The 16,912-nt window shown below is 34.6% G+C and overlaps 1 protein-coding gene across 1 annotated transcript; it reads right to left on the bottom strand.

The window, feature by feature from the left end:
• Nucleotides 1-919: 919 nt before the first annotated feature.
• LOC124374067 lies at nucleotides 920-9,685 on the bottom strand. The gene is made up of 4 exons (XM_046832365.1): nucleotides 9,549-9,685; nucleotides 7,081-7,188; nucleotides 5,420-5,531; nucleotides 920-1,055 (listed from the first exon to the last, which is right to left on the bottom strand). Exons 1-4 carry the CDS (start codon nucleotides 9,622-9,624, stop codon nucleotides 920-922), a joined length of 432 nt encoding a protein of 143 aa, XP_046688321.1. The 5' UTR covers nucleotides 9,625-9,685.
• Between the last annotated feature and the right edge of the window lie 7,227 nt (nucleotides 9,686-16,912).

Raw genomic sequence — 16,912 nt, 5'->3', positions numbered from 1 at the left:
TGCAATAAAATCTTATCACTTTATTTAAGGCCCCCCATCCACTTACAGTTCTAACTGCAGTCCTGGACTGAGACAGTCCGGGACTGCAGTTAGAACTGTAAGTGGATGGGGAATCCGGCAGGCGAATCGTTGGACTGTCAACTGTCGCACGGTGCGACAGTTCAACGATCGGACTGCAGGCGGAAACTGCTAGTTAGTGGAGGCTCCCGTGACAGGCCACAGTCGACAGTCCAAGCTGCGAGATATGCGCATGCGCTAGCTCAGCTGCTCCGTGTCGGCCTCATGCGTCATTGAGTGGTGAGCGTTTGGTGGTTGCGCATTGTTTTGTTTGTGACGCGGCAATCATGGCCAGTTGGTCGAAGGATAATCTTTTTACAGTTTATAGAGGAGTTTAGGAAACATGAATGTGTATGGAAGGTTAAGTCAAAAGACTATCACAATAGGGAAAAGAAGGAAGCAGCCCACCGTAGTTTACTATTAGTAGTGAAAGGGTTTGACAGTACTGCAACAAAAAGCGATGTGTTGAAGAAGATAAACAATATCAGAAGTGCATTTCGTAAGGAACAAAGAAAGGTAACAGCCTCTCAACGTTCTGGCAGTGGTACAGACGATATATATGTACCAAAGCTGTGGTACTACAGAGAACTTTTGTTTCTTATTGACCAGGAAGAATGTCTAGGAGGGACTTCCAACTTAGGAGAAGGAAGAGTCAGTGAAGACGAGGTAAGAGAATTAAATTACTAGTTTTGCGGTTCTTAAATAATGTATTTCACAATGCTACAACTAACTTACAGTTTGTCATCGGAGGTATTTTGTTTTCAAATAATCATTATAAAACTAAGAGATGTATCTGTCTTGCCATTCCACTTTTCCTTTGTTGCTAAAATAATGAACAAATTTATTTCTTACTTCTTTTGCACTAGCCATTGGGCGATCGGTTTGTCTTACTTGTAATGCCATGTGATCGCTGGTTTCTTGGTCCAGGCTTAGACACACCAACTTCGTCGTCATCTAAATCCAACCAGTCTTTAGGTGAGTACCTTTGAGGGATTGTCCTACGCAAATAGTTGTGCAGGTAGCAGCACGCAACAACAACACTATTCACTTTTCTTTCAAGTCAATGAAGGTGATTGGTTTTTGTAGAACCTGAAATCTCTCAGCGAGAATCCCAAAAAAACACTTTCGACCATTCGGCGTGCTCTTGAGAGTCGGTAGTTATATACCTTTCTAGGTTTGTTTGCAACCCTATAGGAAAAGGGTTTCATTATGACCTCAGTTAGGGGGAAGGCGTCATCTGCAATGAATACGTATGGAAGAGCTTCGCCGTCTACAAATGCCCTCTTCAGGTAAATTGAGGCTTTTATCTGTTAGTTTCTTGTTGAAGTCTGTCTCTTTCAGAACTCCTCCATCAGATACCCGGCCATTAACACCAAAATGAAAATAAATTATTTCATAGTTTGCACTAGCAATGCAGAAAAGTACCTGACTATGGAAACCCTTATAGTTATAGAAGTAAGAACCACTTCCAGGTGGTGGTGTTATGGCTATATGCTTTTCCATCCATGCTGCCTAGGCAGTTGGGGAAATTCCATTTTTCCCCGTACTCCTGTGCAATTTGTTTCCACTCCTCGGCTGTATTCGGTACCTGAAAACAATTCATAAACTGTCCAGCTGTCATATTTCAGACCAGCGTTTTGTACGGAACAAATTTTAATGAAATCAAACCCATCGAGAACCGTATCACCCCTCGTTTTCCGTTCGCCACCCCTCTGTAATTTTTTCAATATAATATTTTGAGAAAGTAATAAATAAGTAGTTAAGAATGTACTGTGGTGATAAACTGAATCATTATTGATATTGTGGTTCATTATTAAGTAATGACAGGGTGTCTACCGGGCACGGAAATAAAGGAAAATCCGCGAAAAGTCACGGATTTTGACATTTTTTTTTTTTTTCAAACATTTTTTTTTTTACAGGAGATGCTGATGGACGATTCACAAAAAGAAACCATTAGATGCTGAGGAAATGTACCAGCGCCCCAATCTCTACAGAATCCTCCTCAAGTTGCTCGAACCGCTTCCAATATTACCTCTGCAACACCTGAACCTAAAGATTTCTTTTAAACGGCAAAAAAAATTGTCCCCGTGTGATCAAGTCTTGGTTAATATTGGACAACGACTGGCAACAAACAAAAGAAGAAGATCACTACGACGCCTTTGGGAAGAACGTTGCTCAAAAGCTGAGATTGCTGAACAATGAGCAAAGGATTTATTGCGCAGAAAATCATTAATGATGCCTGTTTGAAGCAGAACTAGGTGGACTAACACGATTTGCTACAGTTAACCCAGGTATTCTTTACTCAAGTTCCACAACAACCATCGGCAGCTAGTGTTACCCCAAGTTCAGGAGGTAGATCAACCTATGAACCAATGTATGATGATACAGCAATGTCTGGCTTCAGTGTCAACTATACAAATCTAAATTAAGTGTTCTATTATTAACAAGTAGGCTTAAACCTGTAAACTTTTCACAACCCAAGCTGTGCGGTTTTTTAGTAGGCCTACTCCAGTAGTTGAGTACATTGAGAGTTATATGTTGAACAAAATTACATTTATTATTTTTTTTTTGTTTGTGGTGAAAATATTTTGCACTCAATTAAAATTACACTTTAATCTTTATTCATATGCGGTACTGTTGTGAGCTGCCATGTGTTTGTAATACTAGATTGCAATGTTATGTTTGACAGTGTCATAGTTTTTATAATTATTACTTTACTCATTTGTGGTTAAACATACACCATAGGTACGTATTACTTTTTATCTTTATACTTACATTAATTAAATTGATTTTTTACTTTTTCTTCCTTAGTTATAAAAAGTAAATGTGTTGTTTGTACAACGCAACAAATACAAGTATGGATAATATAATGTTTACAATAATTTTGTATGAGTTTCATTACCTTTTACTACTTTTATAAAAAATGGTTAAATGTTGTGTGCACACAGAAATGAACTCGTAATCGTTTAGAGATACTGGGAGTTGTAATTTAAAATTAGCAAAAAGTAGTGACATAATACAATGTGTAGGCTATGTACCTTAACAAATCATAAGCAGATTAAAAATATTGTAATTTCTTAACAGTATGTTGGCATTCGAAAACAACAAAGACCTACTTTATTTCTTTTTCTAACTTTTATCTGGTTTCATATTTTGGATTTTTCAAAACTACTTGAAACACCACATTAGGCTTACTAACCTTGCAATAGTCAATTCAAGGCCTTGACAATAGCTGAGCAGGTCTCTGGAATTATTCTTCCTAATGTTTGGGGGGAAATTCTCGTTGAAAACTTTAAATCTTCCATTGTTCTGCCAGTGCTTAGATACCGCAATGTCGCAGTCAGTTTTTCATGTGGTGTAATGGCTTCCCTCATTTTTGTATCTTGTTTGGTAATTCAATGGTGTTTACTATACGTAATAAATCAAAGTACGTTTTCTCGTCCATTCTTAAGTAGTTTTTCCAGTCTCTAGGATATGCTTCAAGCTCCCTAAGAAGGTTGAACGTGGTTAAATCTCTTCCTCTGAAGCCATTCTTTTTTCCACATTTGATGCCTTCGTTTCTTGCGTTTTTTAATAGCTACCGCTATTACAGCGTATGCTGCCAAATCTTCAAACGTAGACATTGCACTTTTAACTTCACATACGATAAGAACTTAGAATGCACTTTTCCTACAGCCACAAAAACGAATAATATAACTAAAAAATATAATAAATAATATAAACGAATAATAACTACAAAGTACACACCTACGGCAAAACACCGGAAAGACTGACCACGACAACCACGCCACCGAACGGACTGCGGTCCGCGACTGCAGTCCGTACTGGACGTGAACATTTTTTTCAAACAGTCCACAGTCCACCGTTCACAGTTCTGACTGCAGTCAAGAACTGCAGTTCGAACTGTAAGTGGATGGGGGGGCCTTAAACAAATTGTAGCAGAGTGAGCATGAACAGGTACAGGTCACTGTAGAAGAATTTTACTGTTGAAGCTGAAGCAGTTCTTGAACTTGATAGCCATTACTACTATACAATTAAACCTTTCCTCCAATATTACCTGGAAGACAACAAGGTGAACAACAGAAAGTACAGGCCAGTGGTCGTTCCAAATGAATCACTTCTTTGTTGGAACGGTCCACGATCTTCACTCCAAAAGGATTACTTGGATCACAGCAGTTTCTGAAGAACCAATTGGATTCTTCTTCAGCATAATAAACTTGTTCTATGTCTTTAGTTCTTATTTTATATTTGCCTTTAGTTCTAATGCCAAAAATAGCTGAAAGTGAAAAAAGTAATTTTGTATTTGTGTTTTTCTGTTATAATCAATTAAAACACTTAAAAAAACACACATACACACTGTGTATATTTGGTTTTTGTGCTTTGTTGAAAGTTTAGTAAAAGGTCTAACTCCCAAATTGATTGTATCTCATAAAGCACTCAAACAGGCTTTTCTTGAAATCGAAAGAAAAATTTCCCATAAGAAAGAAATTTATTGCCAGCCACGTGGGTTTTGGTAGGGGTAGAAATTTGCGTGTCAAAAGAGTAAAAATATAAAATGATAATTTTTCTCACATCATACTTTTTTTAGATTGGCACACTTTTAAGCCATCTGTCAGACATGTCAATAAATGTCTAATCACTGTCAACTAACTACATACCAGACCCTAAAAGTACCGACTATTATTTTAACAAGTGGTGATATATTATTAATTTATTCTCACGGGTTACTATTTTTTAAAAACCGTTTGAATTTCTAAAAAAATGTTTACAACAACAAGGTTAGGAAATGTTATAAGCTTCCAGAAGTTGAAGAATAATAGTTCAATGTGATGTACCACCTTTTTTAAAAATCTTAATAATCCATTACAACTTGTTTAATACTTTTCTGTAATATATTTAAAATTATTAATGTTTTCTGTTGTTTGCTGTTAGATAGCACACAACGTCAAAGTTTCAAGTGGTGAAATTCGATAAGCACTGGTGGAAATAATCTTCCTACAGACTGTTACAAGGACCAAAGGCAATATTGGAAATATTTAGATTTAAAACTTATTGTTAATAGCACTCTAAAAATAGAACACATACTAATTCCTTAGCCAAAGTCTTTTAACTCCTTTCAGTATTAAAATTTCTTATCTGAGTATTCTAAAACAAACACACATATGTATTATTATTGATATTAGCCCTTGGTAGGCTTACTCAGAATGTGGATAAGTTACAGCTACACTGTCAGTTAATCCTGGTGGAAGGTGAGATTATATAAAAGACTATATTATTTTTAGCTTGTTTGAAAATAGAGAGATTCTATTTCTTTTTATAATATAAGTGTAAGATTAATACGTCTATGATGTACTAAACTGACCTTCCCATATTCCATATCCTTATAAATATGTAGGACGGGTCAGTGTAGTAGAGATACTCTAGGCCAGGAGGGCAGCTCATTGGAATATCCGTAGGCAAACTCATCCAGCCATCTGTGTAAATTAACAATTTATTTAAGAAAATCCAAGTAAGTGACTAAGCACAGGTAAAGGTGTGATTTATTAACCACTTTTTGGAGTATTTGTCAGTGTTGTAGTATATGTTTAAAATATATCTTTAACCTCCGGAGAGTTATTCATCCAATTCTGAGAATTCATGCAAAGAACACCCAGCGTAGACAGGGATTCGGGAATTCCTAAAGGAGTAGATTTAATCTTTTATCTGATATTATTTATTTTGTATCTACCTTTTGTTTTAAATGGAGATATGCTCAATTTAATAATAGTTTACAATTGCTTAATATTATCAAAAGGTGAAATTTAGCTTTAACTTTCTTTTTAAAGAGGGATGGCACTCCCTCAAGTTTTATACTTACAAAAACCCTTAAAACTAGAAAGGAACTCTACCCACCAGTGAGCCCTCAACGTGAATTAGATGTATTGATCTTTTACTAAAAAACTCGGATCATTTGTAGTTAGTAATGTGTTGCCTTTCTGTATTCATTTGGTTGCCCAGATGCAAGTAATTCATTCGGATTTTACTGTTCTAAGTGCATGTTTTGTTATCAGGTATAAATCAGCCAGAAGTCAACCCTCCTTGGGAACCATGAAAGATAAGAAGATATTTTAGTGAGCGAGTTCACTGTTATTACGAGTTGTACCGCTGAATAAAGAAATGTATAATACGTTACGCTGAATTTTGCGTAATTGTCCACATGTGGCATTTACAATATAAGCTGCTGCCCAATTCATTAACAGGAATTTTCTTTATGTAATAGTCCCGTAACTAACCATCATTGTCATTATGGGAAACCCGTCATTTTGAGCTATCCGTCAATAGGGACAATCCCTAATAATTTCTTTCTTTAAACAATACACTGCATGATATTTTACTTTCAGATAGTAGCTATGACAGTGTCGAAATCTTCTCTTCTTCCATTAACAACAACGGAGACACTTTGTTCCAGTCACAATAGAGCGCTATCATGCGAGTGATTATGAACTGCCACGTCACAAAACGCAATGTTCACCAACATAATAAACCCACTTAATACGTTGTCATTCTTTGTTCTTAGGCTATGTGACTGGTGTCATAAGTAATCTCAAGATTTTCTGGTTCACTTCCGCGTCGAAAACATTGCTTACATAGTTAATTAGCATTAGATTTATCGTTGATATCAGTGAACTGGGAATTAGTATCACACATTATCTTTATTTATTATTTGAGAAACGTTCCGTGAAAAAAGTTGTAAATTAATATTTTTGTACATTAGGTATATTTACATACTAAATTTATGAACGTTAGTTATTATCTTATTACATTCAAAACACACAAACCCGTACTTAAAAACTTTTATTTTTGTGAGGCCTTTCGATAGCAAGGCTATTTTCGCCAGACACATCACGAAATAATCCTTGCTATCAAAAAGGCATCACAAAATAAAAGTTTTAAGTATTGGTTTGTATGTTTTAAATGTAATTAAGGTAATAGTAGATAATACAAGCTCCATCTTCAACATTTCAAAATGACCCAGTTAGTTACCTGTATCTTTACGTTCCTCTGGTGGGGTAGTGGGGGCGTTTCTGCCTTGGAGGTTGTCACTAAGAGGTGTGACCTCTGAAATGTCAACAGTACTGATCTGCTCTGCAGCTGGAACATTTCAAATAATTTCTTTATTTGTTACTTCCATACAACGTTTTTGTTAACAAATTGAAGTTAAATTTAAAAAATGCTACCCAAAATTAACTATAGTGAAAGAATAAAATTTAAGAACATCAATTACACTATATGAAAGAAACAAAATATTTATTATACATTTTGCTACATTCACTCTGTGAGTTGAGATATAATAATAAAACACGTAATTATAAGAAATATTTACCAAGAGGCTCATTGACTGATTCAATGTCTCGTGGTGATAAAATACATCTAGATTTAAGCCCAGTCAATATTCTTCTGTTGAAAACAGTGGCAGACACACATGATTTGAAAATGCTTTTATTAATGGGTAGATAGTTGTATCCGCAGATTGTTCATGACATCCTTTGAAACCCACTGTAAAGACAATTTTTGCTAAAACTGTCGATTACAATATCTAGCTTTTCATATCCCTTTACTTACACAAGCCAAACAGAGATGTATTGTTGTCCAAAAAATATCTCTTTCGATGGTAAGTTACAAATGTTATTCAGAATTATTTTAGTCTCCTGAGTTAAACCTAAATTATTACTTAATTTTCAAATTTTGCACAGTTTCTGAGCATTTATACTATTTATTTTGAATGAAAAAAATTTTTGAATCATGCAATAATTTAAATACTAATCTTGCCTTGTCCAAGTATTGAAAACCAGTAAATTTGTCGTGTTTGGATGTTAATATATCCATGTATTTGAAATTTTGTCCTGTTTTATTTACCATAATTACATTTAGAAATCTTTATTAATATTTCTTAATTGTAATAATTTTAAAAACCACATGTTGGTAAACATTGGCGGTGCCGCAACAACAACTCACCCTGACTAACCCTGGGAGTATACATTTCAGGATGGTCCAATATCTGAGTTTGAGATTATTGAGTAGGCATGCTATACAATGCATAAATGCAAAATATCCAATTTGCATAAATTGGATCTAGTCTCTTCAACGGATATAGAGAACTCTATTCAGACGGGATATTTCTCTTGAATAATTAAATAGTAATACATATATACTTTGTAATTTGTCTAGACATGTGCAAGAAAACACCATTTAAAAAAAATGCAGCATTCATAAACTTTTTTAGATAAAAAATACCCGGATATTAGCTACAGATTGACAAGAACACTTTACATAATATGTATTTATATCTAGTTAGTGCATCAGACCCGTGACCACTGCAAGGCAATGCACCAACCACTATGTGCAATGTTTTAAGGCTTGAGAAAAACTTCCATGAAATGAACTACCATCACCTTTGAAATTCCGAAACTATAGTATGACCAAAAGTACTACCTCTACATACCAATTACTGTACAACAAACAACAAAGCACAGTTTACATGTTATTTATCATTAACCAAAGCCATGACATTTCACTAAATCTAAACCGGATAGTCACGAATACGCAAATTGTGAGCCCAACCTACATATAAAAATTCCTCTGGACAGTAAATATCAAATATTTAAATGCCAGCAATAGATTTCCAAGATCAATTACAATATGCCATGCCGCCTTAGCTGAAAACACAAATTCCTTGGTGATTGAGAACTGACACACTGCAAGCACTGGTGTCTGGTCATTTGTTTGATAAAATGAATACTATTTATGAAGGTTCTAGCCCTTATTAATCTACATCCGAAATCAGTAATGGCAATTTCTAATACAAGTTGAGGTCATCCCATTATATATTCACCAACTTCTAGTGACATAATCATCTCTTATATCTGTAGCATTTTCTTCCCTTGGATATCCCAAACTCATCCTCAAACAAAAACTCAAAATAATGACAGAGGCTTTACTAAATGTATGTAATGCTTATATTTGTATACAGAGTGCTTAAAAGAATCATTACACACGGACATCCCGTCTTAAGGAATTCGAGAAAATACAGTAAATTTGAAGGAACATTGAACGAAGTGTTTGATTGGTAATTCCATTAAAATCAAATGAATATAAGCACATTACATTTAAAAAAAAATATAGAAACAAAACCAATTTCGTTTGAAATTAGTTTGTCGTTGTACAACGTTACAGAGCATTTCAGTAAGAATTGTTTGGATTGTATAACCGAAATAACAAAAATTAGAAAATGATTATTACATGAAATGATATTATTAAAATGTTTACTATTATGAAAATTTAATAAAATGATGTATTAGAATGAACTCTACTGAATTCGAATATCTTCATTTATTATGAATGCATAACGCATTTAAAAGTGTGATCTATCTTGGCTCTCCAAAACTATTACAACATCTAGTTTTTAGAGTAAATAGTAAATAACTGAATTAGTGTTTGTAATTTAACATTACCTTCTCCATCTGAGATCTGTTCGGTCTGCCATGGGCTCCTGGTAGACGGGAGGAGATTCCCCTGCATCTGGTCCATCCATCAGCAGTTCTTGCTCTTCTGCGTAAATCTTTGGTTCCTCCACAAAGGGAACCACTTCTGTCACAATAACATCAGTTACACTTATAATATATTTTGCATGTTATTTGGTACAAAATACAACAGTGGTTAAGTATCCTTAATACGCATCTAAACACTTTTCAGTTTTTTTTAATAATGTGTAGATACCTTTTTATATTTTAAAATATCAAGTAGAAATCCATTTGAGATTTTTGTAATAAGCTACTATATTTAATGTGTCAGATTTCCTATTTTTTGGTCGCAAAATTTAGGAATTAAATTAATAATGACAACTTCAATCTTTATTTTGTTCTGTTACAAAGGTCATTTAATTGTTCAGATCCGGAAAAACGCATTAAAAAAAAAGTATCCTTGCTAACACATTCCGTCCATATTAACTGCATTGCACAATGTAATTGATTTAGTCAATTGAGAGGCATCAGCATGTTTTGTCATTTTTTGTCGCTCCTGGTTTGTGCAAGCTTTTCCTTTAAAGTGGTCATGCACGCTTATGCATGATGTACTGCGTTGAAAAAGTATCATTGTAAATGTAATAAAAACTGTTAAAAATGTTGATATCTTGTAATTTTTTTTCATAAACTATACTGATTTTTTTTTGTTAACAGTTTTCAACATGCACCACTTTCTTAACATTAAAGGAAATCACACAATTATTTTTTTTTAAGTTGTCCTGTCTCTTATCCCGACCTATGTGAAAGATTTGGTGTTTGTAGTCTTACGTAGTTATAGAAATAATATATTTTGTAAAAACCTTAAAAAAACTAAACCACACATAAAAAAAATTTAAAAATTAATAATTTAATCATAAAGAATTTATTGTAGTGTATCACTAATATAAAGGAATACAACATTTTCCAATGTCTCACTTTTTATTTTGTTGCAAGGCCTTTCTAAATTAGAATTCAGATTCAGAAAGGCCTTACACAAAATAAAAAGTGATACTGTATTGGAAAATGTTGTATTCCTTTATATTAGTGATACTAAAATAAACCGTTTTTCCAATGCTCCAAGATTCTACATAAAGAATTTAGCTCAAAACGTTTATGGTAACAAGGTCATATATTGCAAAAATATAATGATATTATCTTTAATATCTTCAAAATAGCGACATTAAAACTTTCAACGTTGAATATCTTTAACAACCAGCAATTGTACTGAAGAATCTTTAGAATAATATTTTTCAGAAGATTGCATCTCATACGTTGTGACATCAAATTCATTTAAATCGAATAATAAATAACTGATTTAGAGCACATTTACTGTGATAAGACATGGCACACCATGAGGATCTCAATGAATAGACAACAATACAAAAGTGAAATAAACAGCAACTCCATAACATTTGGCTGTTGCACTTAGATCCAAGTTCTTTTTACTTATTGTAAAAAATTTATTAACAATAAAGGTCTTTATCAACAATAAGAAAAACTAAAAGCAAATTTGTTAATTACACTAACAAACTGCATTATTTACAGTAAGGCTTCCTTAATGTTCAGACAATCCTTCTATAATTGGCAACAGCATAGATCGGTTGTTTTATGGGAAAGACATTTGATTGTCGTATGCATTAATTCTAGTAAAGAAAAAATCCTAAAACAACAGATTTTAAAAATCATTCAATAGAACATAAAATATTTGACACTACACTAGTGTTAGGTAAGTCTGAAACGTGTGTATCATAAAATACAAAAAGCAATAAAAGGCATAAGATTTTCTGGAACTGCAGTTTATACAATTTTTTGTATTGTTGGCAATTCGCTAAAAACCTTAACGTGGGCCATGTCTTGTCACATAGTAAATGTGCTCTAAATCAGTTTTTTATTATACGGATTTAAATAACTTTGGCGTTATTATATTTGTGATGTTATTCTGATAATTCTTGAGTAAAATTGCTAATTTTTGAGATATTCAAAGTTAAAAAGTTGTTATGGCCGCCATTTTAAAACAATATTTAAGATAATATTTTTTTTATGTACTTAGCCTTGTTGCCATAAACATATTAGTCAAATAAAGTATGGATTTAATTTATTAATTTTTAAGATATTAATGTTTGTTAAAAAAAAAAAAAAACATACAAACAGATAGATGGGAAACTAAGCATCGGAGGTCCATATTCATATGGTGGAAATGTTTGTCTAGACCCTAGCAATAACCTCATATACCTTTGTTGTTGTTGACTGTTGTATGTTTTTTTAATTGATTTATTAAGCGATTTTATTTTTGCCACCAAGGTTACCCATAGGTCCATGTAAAAAAATGTTGGTTAACGTTCAGATAAGTCGCATAGAGTGACATACACTATCATTGAATGTGATATTGCTTATAATTATATACTTCATACAAAACTTCAAGTGTATATAGGTCACTTACTGGTCAGTTATCATTCTCGAGATATTGTCGGGATAGATAAATAAAATTAGACCAGTAATGTGGTTATGGACAAATTTAGCAAGAACTGTTTGGATTGTACAACTGAAAATACAAAAGTTAGACCTACATGAATGACACTATTAATATTTCTTGTAATGCGAAACGGTTTATAACGTTGTAATTATTAGAAAGAACTATACTGCTTTTCAAATATCACATTTAGTTATGAACGCATAACGCATTTCATTAAAGTATGTGTAATGTATTGAATTACAATAATAATTATAATAATAATTATTATACATATTATAAATTGTTACTGGCAAGTTAAAGGCCACAGCCAAAGACCAACTGTATGATCTATGATGCTGTGACGTCATATGGGGGTGATTAGTTTGAATAAATGCCATTGGCTGTTCTCATCACGCCACCAGATCATACCACCTACCACTTCCAATGTCCTGCCCTTGCCTCTCTCTCTGTTACCCTCCAACCTTAACCGAGCACAGTCGATGATGTAAACTAATTCAGTCTTTTATTCCGATTCCCCGTAACCCGTACACAACAATTGGCGACGAGGTATTAATGCGATCCCGCGAGTGCAATGCAACCTGTTCGATTGTGCGTAAATAATTTCTCCGAAAATTATAGTGGGAGGAAGTGTGTCTGTAGTTTGGCGTCACGTGGACTCAAAATCGGTACATTTTGATGTTGGAAGACAAGGTCGTAAATTGGAACATTTCGTCTTTATTTAGTACAGTAAAAAATGGGCGGGAATTATTGGCGGGAATCGGTGACTTCGACAACAGTTGCAGAAACTTGGAATTCGTATGTTGAACGATTTGAATTATTCGTTGACTGTAAACAGTATTAGTGACGACAAAAAGGTTAGTACGTTACTAACAGTCGTGGGTGTGAAAACGTACAGTTTGTTACGAGATTTATGTACGCCGGAAAAACCTTCAGTGAAAAAGTTTGATGAATTAGTGAAGTTAATTCAGGACCATTTGTACCCGAAGCCATCATTCATAGCTGAAAGGTACAAATTCAGCAAAAGGAATCAACAGGAAGGAGAATCAGTCGCAGGAGTACATCGCCAGCCTCAAGAAATTGTCTGCATACTGCGAGTTTGGCGCATCCCTCAACGACTATCTCTAGAGACAGACATCTCTGTCCGGTGAGCGGCATCAGGAGGTGAGTCGACCAAGCAGAGGCTCTGTTGGGAGAGACCACCCTAACCTTCGACCAGGCTGTGAAAAATCGTCTGCTCAGTGGAAGCGGCGGAGAAGAAAGAATGCGGCGGCATTGACAGTGAAACGTCGGCAGCCGGGTCCAACGGATGGCCAGACGCATCACCACCACACATGTGAGAGTCGGCGGCAGCGGTGGCAGCGCGAGCTAACAACGCAAGGCACGAAGTCAAGGTGCAGTGTACGTGCTGTGGGCAGTGTGGTCACTATAGGAAGCAGTGCAAAATTGTTTGGTGTTGTGTGTCACAAATGTGGTAAAAGAAATCACATATCTAAGGTATGTCGATCTACTGAAATTAGTAAGTTACCAGACAATCAGCTTTCGAAAGTTAAGAAAGGTATATCTTATCAGTCTAATTTTCAAAACAAGAAAAACAAAGATTATAAGATACATAATTTTGTAAATGATAGTTCAGAAACTGTCAGATTCAAATAATTCTAAGAATTATGTTCAGAGTGATGAAAATCTTGAGAGTTATGTCGAGGACATACAGAATTTATTTAAAGTAAATGAAACTCACCGTAAAAGAATTAGAGTTGACCCAATTAAGATTAAAGTCCTAGTGCAAGGTCGAGAAACCATATTTGAAGTTTGATACTGGAGCTAGTGTCACAGTGTGTAGTGAGGATTTTTATGAAAATAATTTTAGTTCTTGTAAATTGTTAGAAATACGACCTAACTTTGAGTTCGTACACTAATGAAACCTATTTATACCTGTGGGCAAAGTTAATGTTGATGTTTGCTATGAGAAAATACATAAAAATGCTGTAGATTTGTATGTGATTAGAGGATGGTTCACATCCTTTAATGGGTCGTGATTGGCTTAAAGTACTGGGAGTTGACATTTCGTTTAAAAATAACTTGTGTGTTATAAACAGACCTATAGATAACAAGGCTAATTTCGAGACAATGACGTCCGAGCTTAACTAATCAATTTCCAGAAGTGTTCACTGAGAAACTAGGTCAGTATACAGGCGAACCAGTAAAACTAAATCTAAAAGAAAATGCTAGACCTAGGTATTTTAAGCCAAGACCGATACCATTCTCATTGAAAAGTAAGGTAGAAAAAGAACTACAACGCTTAGTTGACGAACAAGTGTTAATTCCAGTAAGCAGCTTCGGAATGGGGAACGCCCATTGTACCAGTATTAAAAAAAGAACGGTGAAATTAGGCTATGTGGAGACTTTAAAGTTTACTCTAAATCAGTATCTAGAAGTAGGACAAGTACCCTATACCTAGAATAGAAGATTTATTTGCAAATTTACAGCATGGAGAACGTTTCTCTAAAATAGATCTTAGTCAAGCCTATATGCAATTAAAGTTAGATAGTGAGTCACAAAAATTATGTACAATTAGCACGCATAAGGGTCTTTTCTCATAATTGTAGAATTGCCTTATGGAATCTCATCAGCCCCAGGAATATTTCAAAGAGTTATTGAACAATCTTTGCATAATTTAGAAGGCATATCAGTGTTCATGGATGATATTCTTATCACCGCACCTAATAACGAAACTCATGTAAGTAGGTTGCAAGAGGTTTGTAAACGCCTGAGTGGAAAAAGGATTTACCGTAAAGAAAGATAAATGTACATTCTTTGTAGACAAAATCGAGTATCTTGGTTTTAGTATCGATAAAGATGGACTGCATACCTCTGAATCTAAAATTAAAGCTATAAATCAAGCACCTGTACCTAAATCTGTCACTCAAGTCAAAGCTTTTATTGGCTTGGTAAATTATTATGGAAAGTTTATCAAAAAATTTGTCAACAATCTTGAGTCCGTTGTACAACTTGTTAAAAAAAGACGTGCCATTTGATTTTGATGAAAAATGTCTCAAATCATTTAGCCATGTCAAGGATGTTTTGACTAAAGCACCAGTTTTTGGCGCATTATGATTCAAAGTTGCCTGTAAAACTAGCAGTAGACGCAAGCTCGACAGGGCTGGGCTGCGTACTTAGTATCATAACCCCTGAAGGCGTTGAGAAACCTATTGCATACCACTCTCGTACTTTATCACCAGCAGAATGTCAATATTCACAAATAGATAAGGAAGCTTTAGCAGTAGTATATGGAGTAAGGAAATTTCATCAATATTTGTATGGCCGAAAATTCACATTGTGTACTGATCACAAACCTTTAATTAGCATATTTGGACCGAAAAGGGGTTTACCTGTTTTCGCAGCAAGCCGATTACAAAGATACGCATTTATTTTTAAGTGGATACAATTTTGATGTACAGTATGTAAGGTCAGAGAAAAAGCATGGTAACGCAGACGCATTATCACGCTTACCATTAAGCACTAAACACGTTGTAAATAATGAACAATGAACCAAGGTGGAAAGGTACCTATTTACACTGTATCGCTGAAAGTTCAGTACCTTTAACTTTTGAAGATGTAAAAGCTGAAACCCAAAATGATCCTATTATAAAACAAATACATAAACTATGTGATGTATGGATGGCCAAATTTTTTGTCAGGAGAGAATAGGGAATTGTTACCTTATTTTCCAAAGGAAGGACGAGCTAACAGTTGAGCATGGCATTGTTATGTGGGGATATAGAATTGTTGTTCCTAAGTACTTCGTAATTTCATTTTCTTAGTATATTCCGATCGGAAGTGATTATTTTTGTTTTTTTCTCGATAATTATATATTTATTAGTCGGCGTTGAATTAATACCTAAAATCAATGTCCTAACATAATTATAAGTACCACTTACCTCAACCACTCAACCAGTGAAATCCAAAATCGCTAAAAACTTGAATCTGTTGAGAGCTTTTCTTCGGTATTTACCGACTGAAAGTGATTTTTTCTCGATAATTATATAGGTAGTCGAGTACAGTTTAATGATAACAAAAATCGTCGTCCTAATTCAATCAAAAATACCACGTTTACCTCATAACCGAAGTCCGAAGTAGTTGAAGTTCTAATCATTAGAGTTTTTTCAGGTGTATTTTATTTCCGATCGAAAGTGATTTTTTCCGATAATTATATACTCGTCTACAGTGTAATGATACAAAAAAATCGTCATTATAACTCATTCATAAATACCTCAATCAGTGAAATCCAAAGTAGCCGAACTTCTAACCAGTAGAGTTTTTCCGGTGCATTTTCCGACCGTTAGTTTGATCTGTACCCGAGCAACGCTCGCAAATTGCCCTCCTTTTCTAAAGTGTTTTCGGCCGTCAGTGGCCCAATGTCCCCGAAGGGGTATTTCATTTTCTCCAAAGAATATAGTTGTGTCAATTATACGCTTGAGTGAAGCTCTGTTTTGTTTCTTTTTCTTTCTGATTGAGGTAAGGTTTCCGACCGTTAGTTTGATCTGTACCCGAGCAACACTCGCAAATTGCCTTCATTTTCTAAAGGGTTTCTCGGCCGTCAGTGGCCCAATGTCCCCGAAGGGGTATTTCATTTTTCTCCACAGAATATAGTTGTGTCAATTATACGCTTGAGTGAAGCTCTGTTTTGTTCTTTTTCTTTCTTATCCAGTGAATCCAACATCACTTTGGTGCCTTTCTATTTCGGCCAGAATTGAACTTCGTAAAGTTCATGTAGCTATACAAGAAAATTTGTGGTACTAGAGTTACTGTAAGAGTTGAATTCGCCTATTACATCTTTCCACTT

This window comes from Homalodisca vitripennis, unplaced genomic scaffold (assembly GCF_021130785.1).
Source record: "Homalodisca vitripennis isolate AUS2020 unplaced genomic scaffold, UT_GWSS_2.1 ScUCBcl_7167;HRSCAF=14729, whole genome shotgun sequence".
In the NCBI taxonomy this organism is placed as follows: domain Eukaryota; kingdom Metazoa; phylum Arthropoda; class Insecta; order Hemiptera; family Cicadellidae; genus Homalodisca; species Homalodisca vitripennis.
The sequence above is the reverse complement of the archived record's forward strand: the minus strand, read 5'-3'. Positions and strand labels throughout refer to the sequence as shown.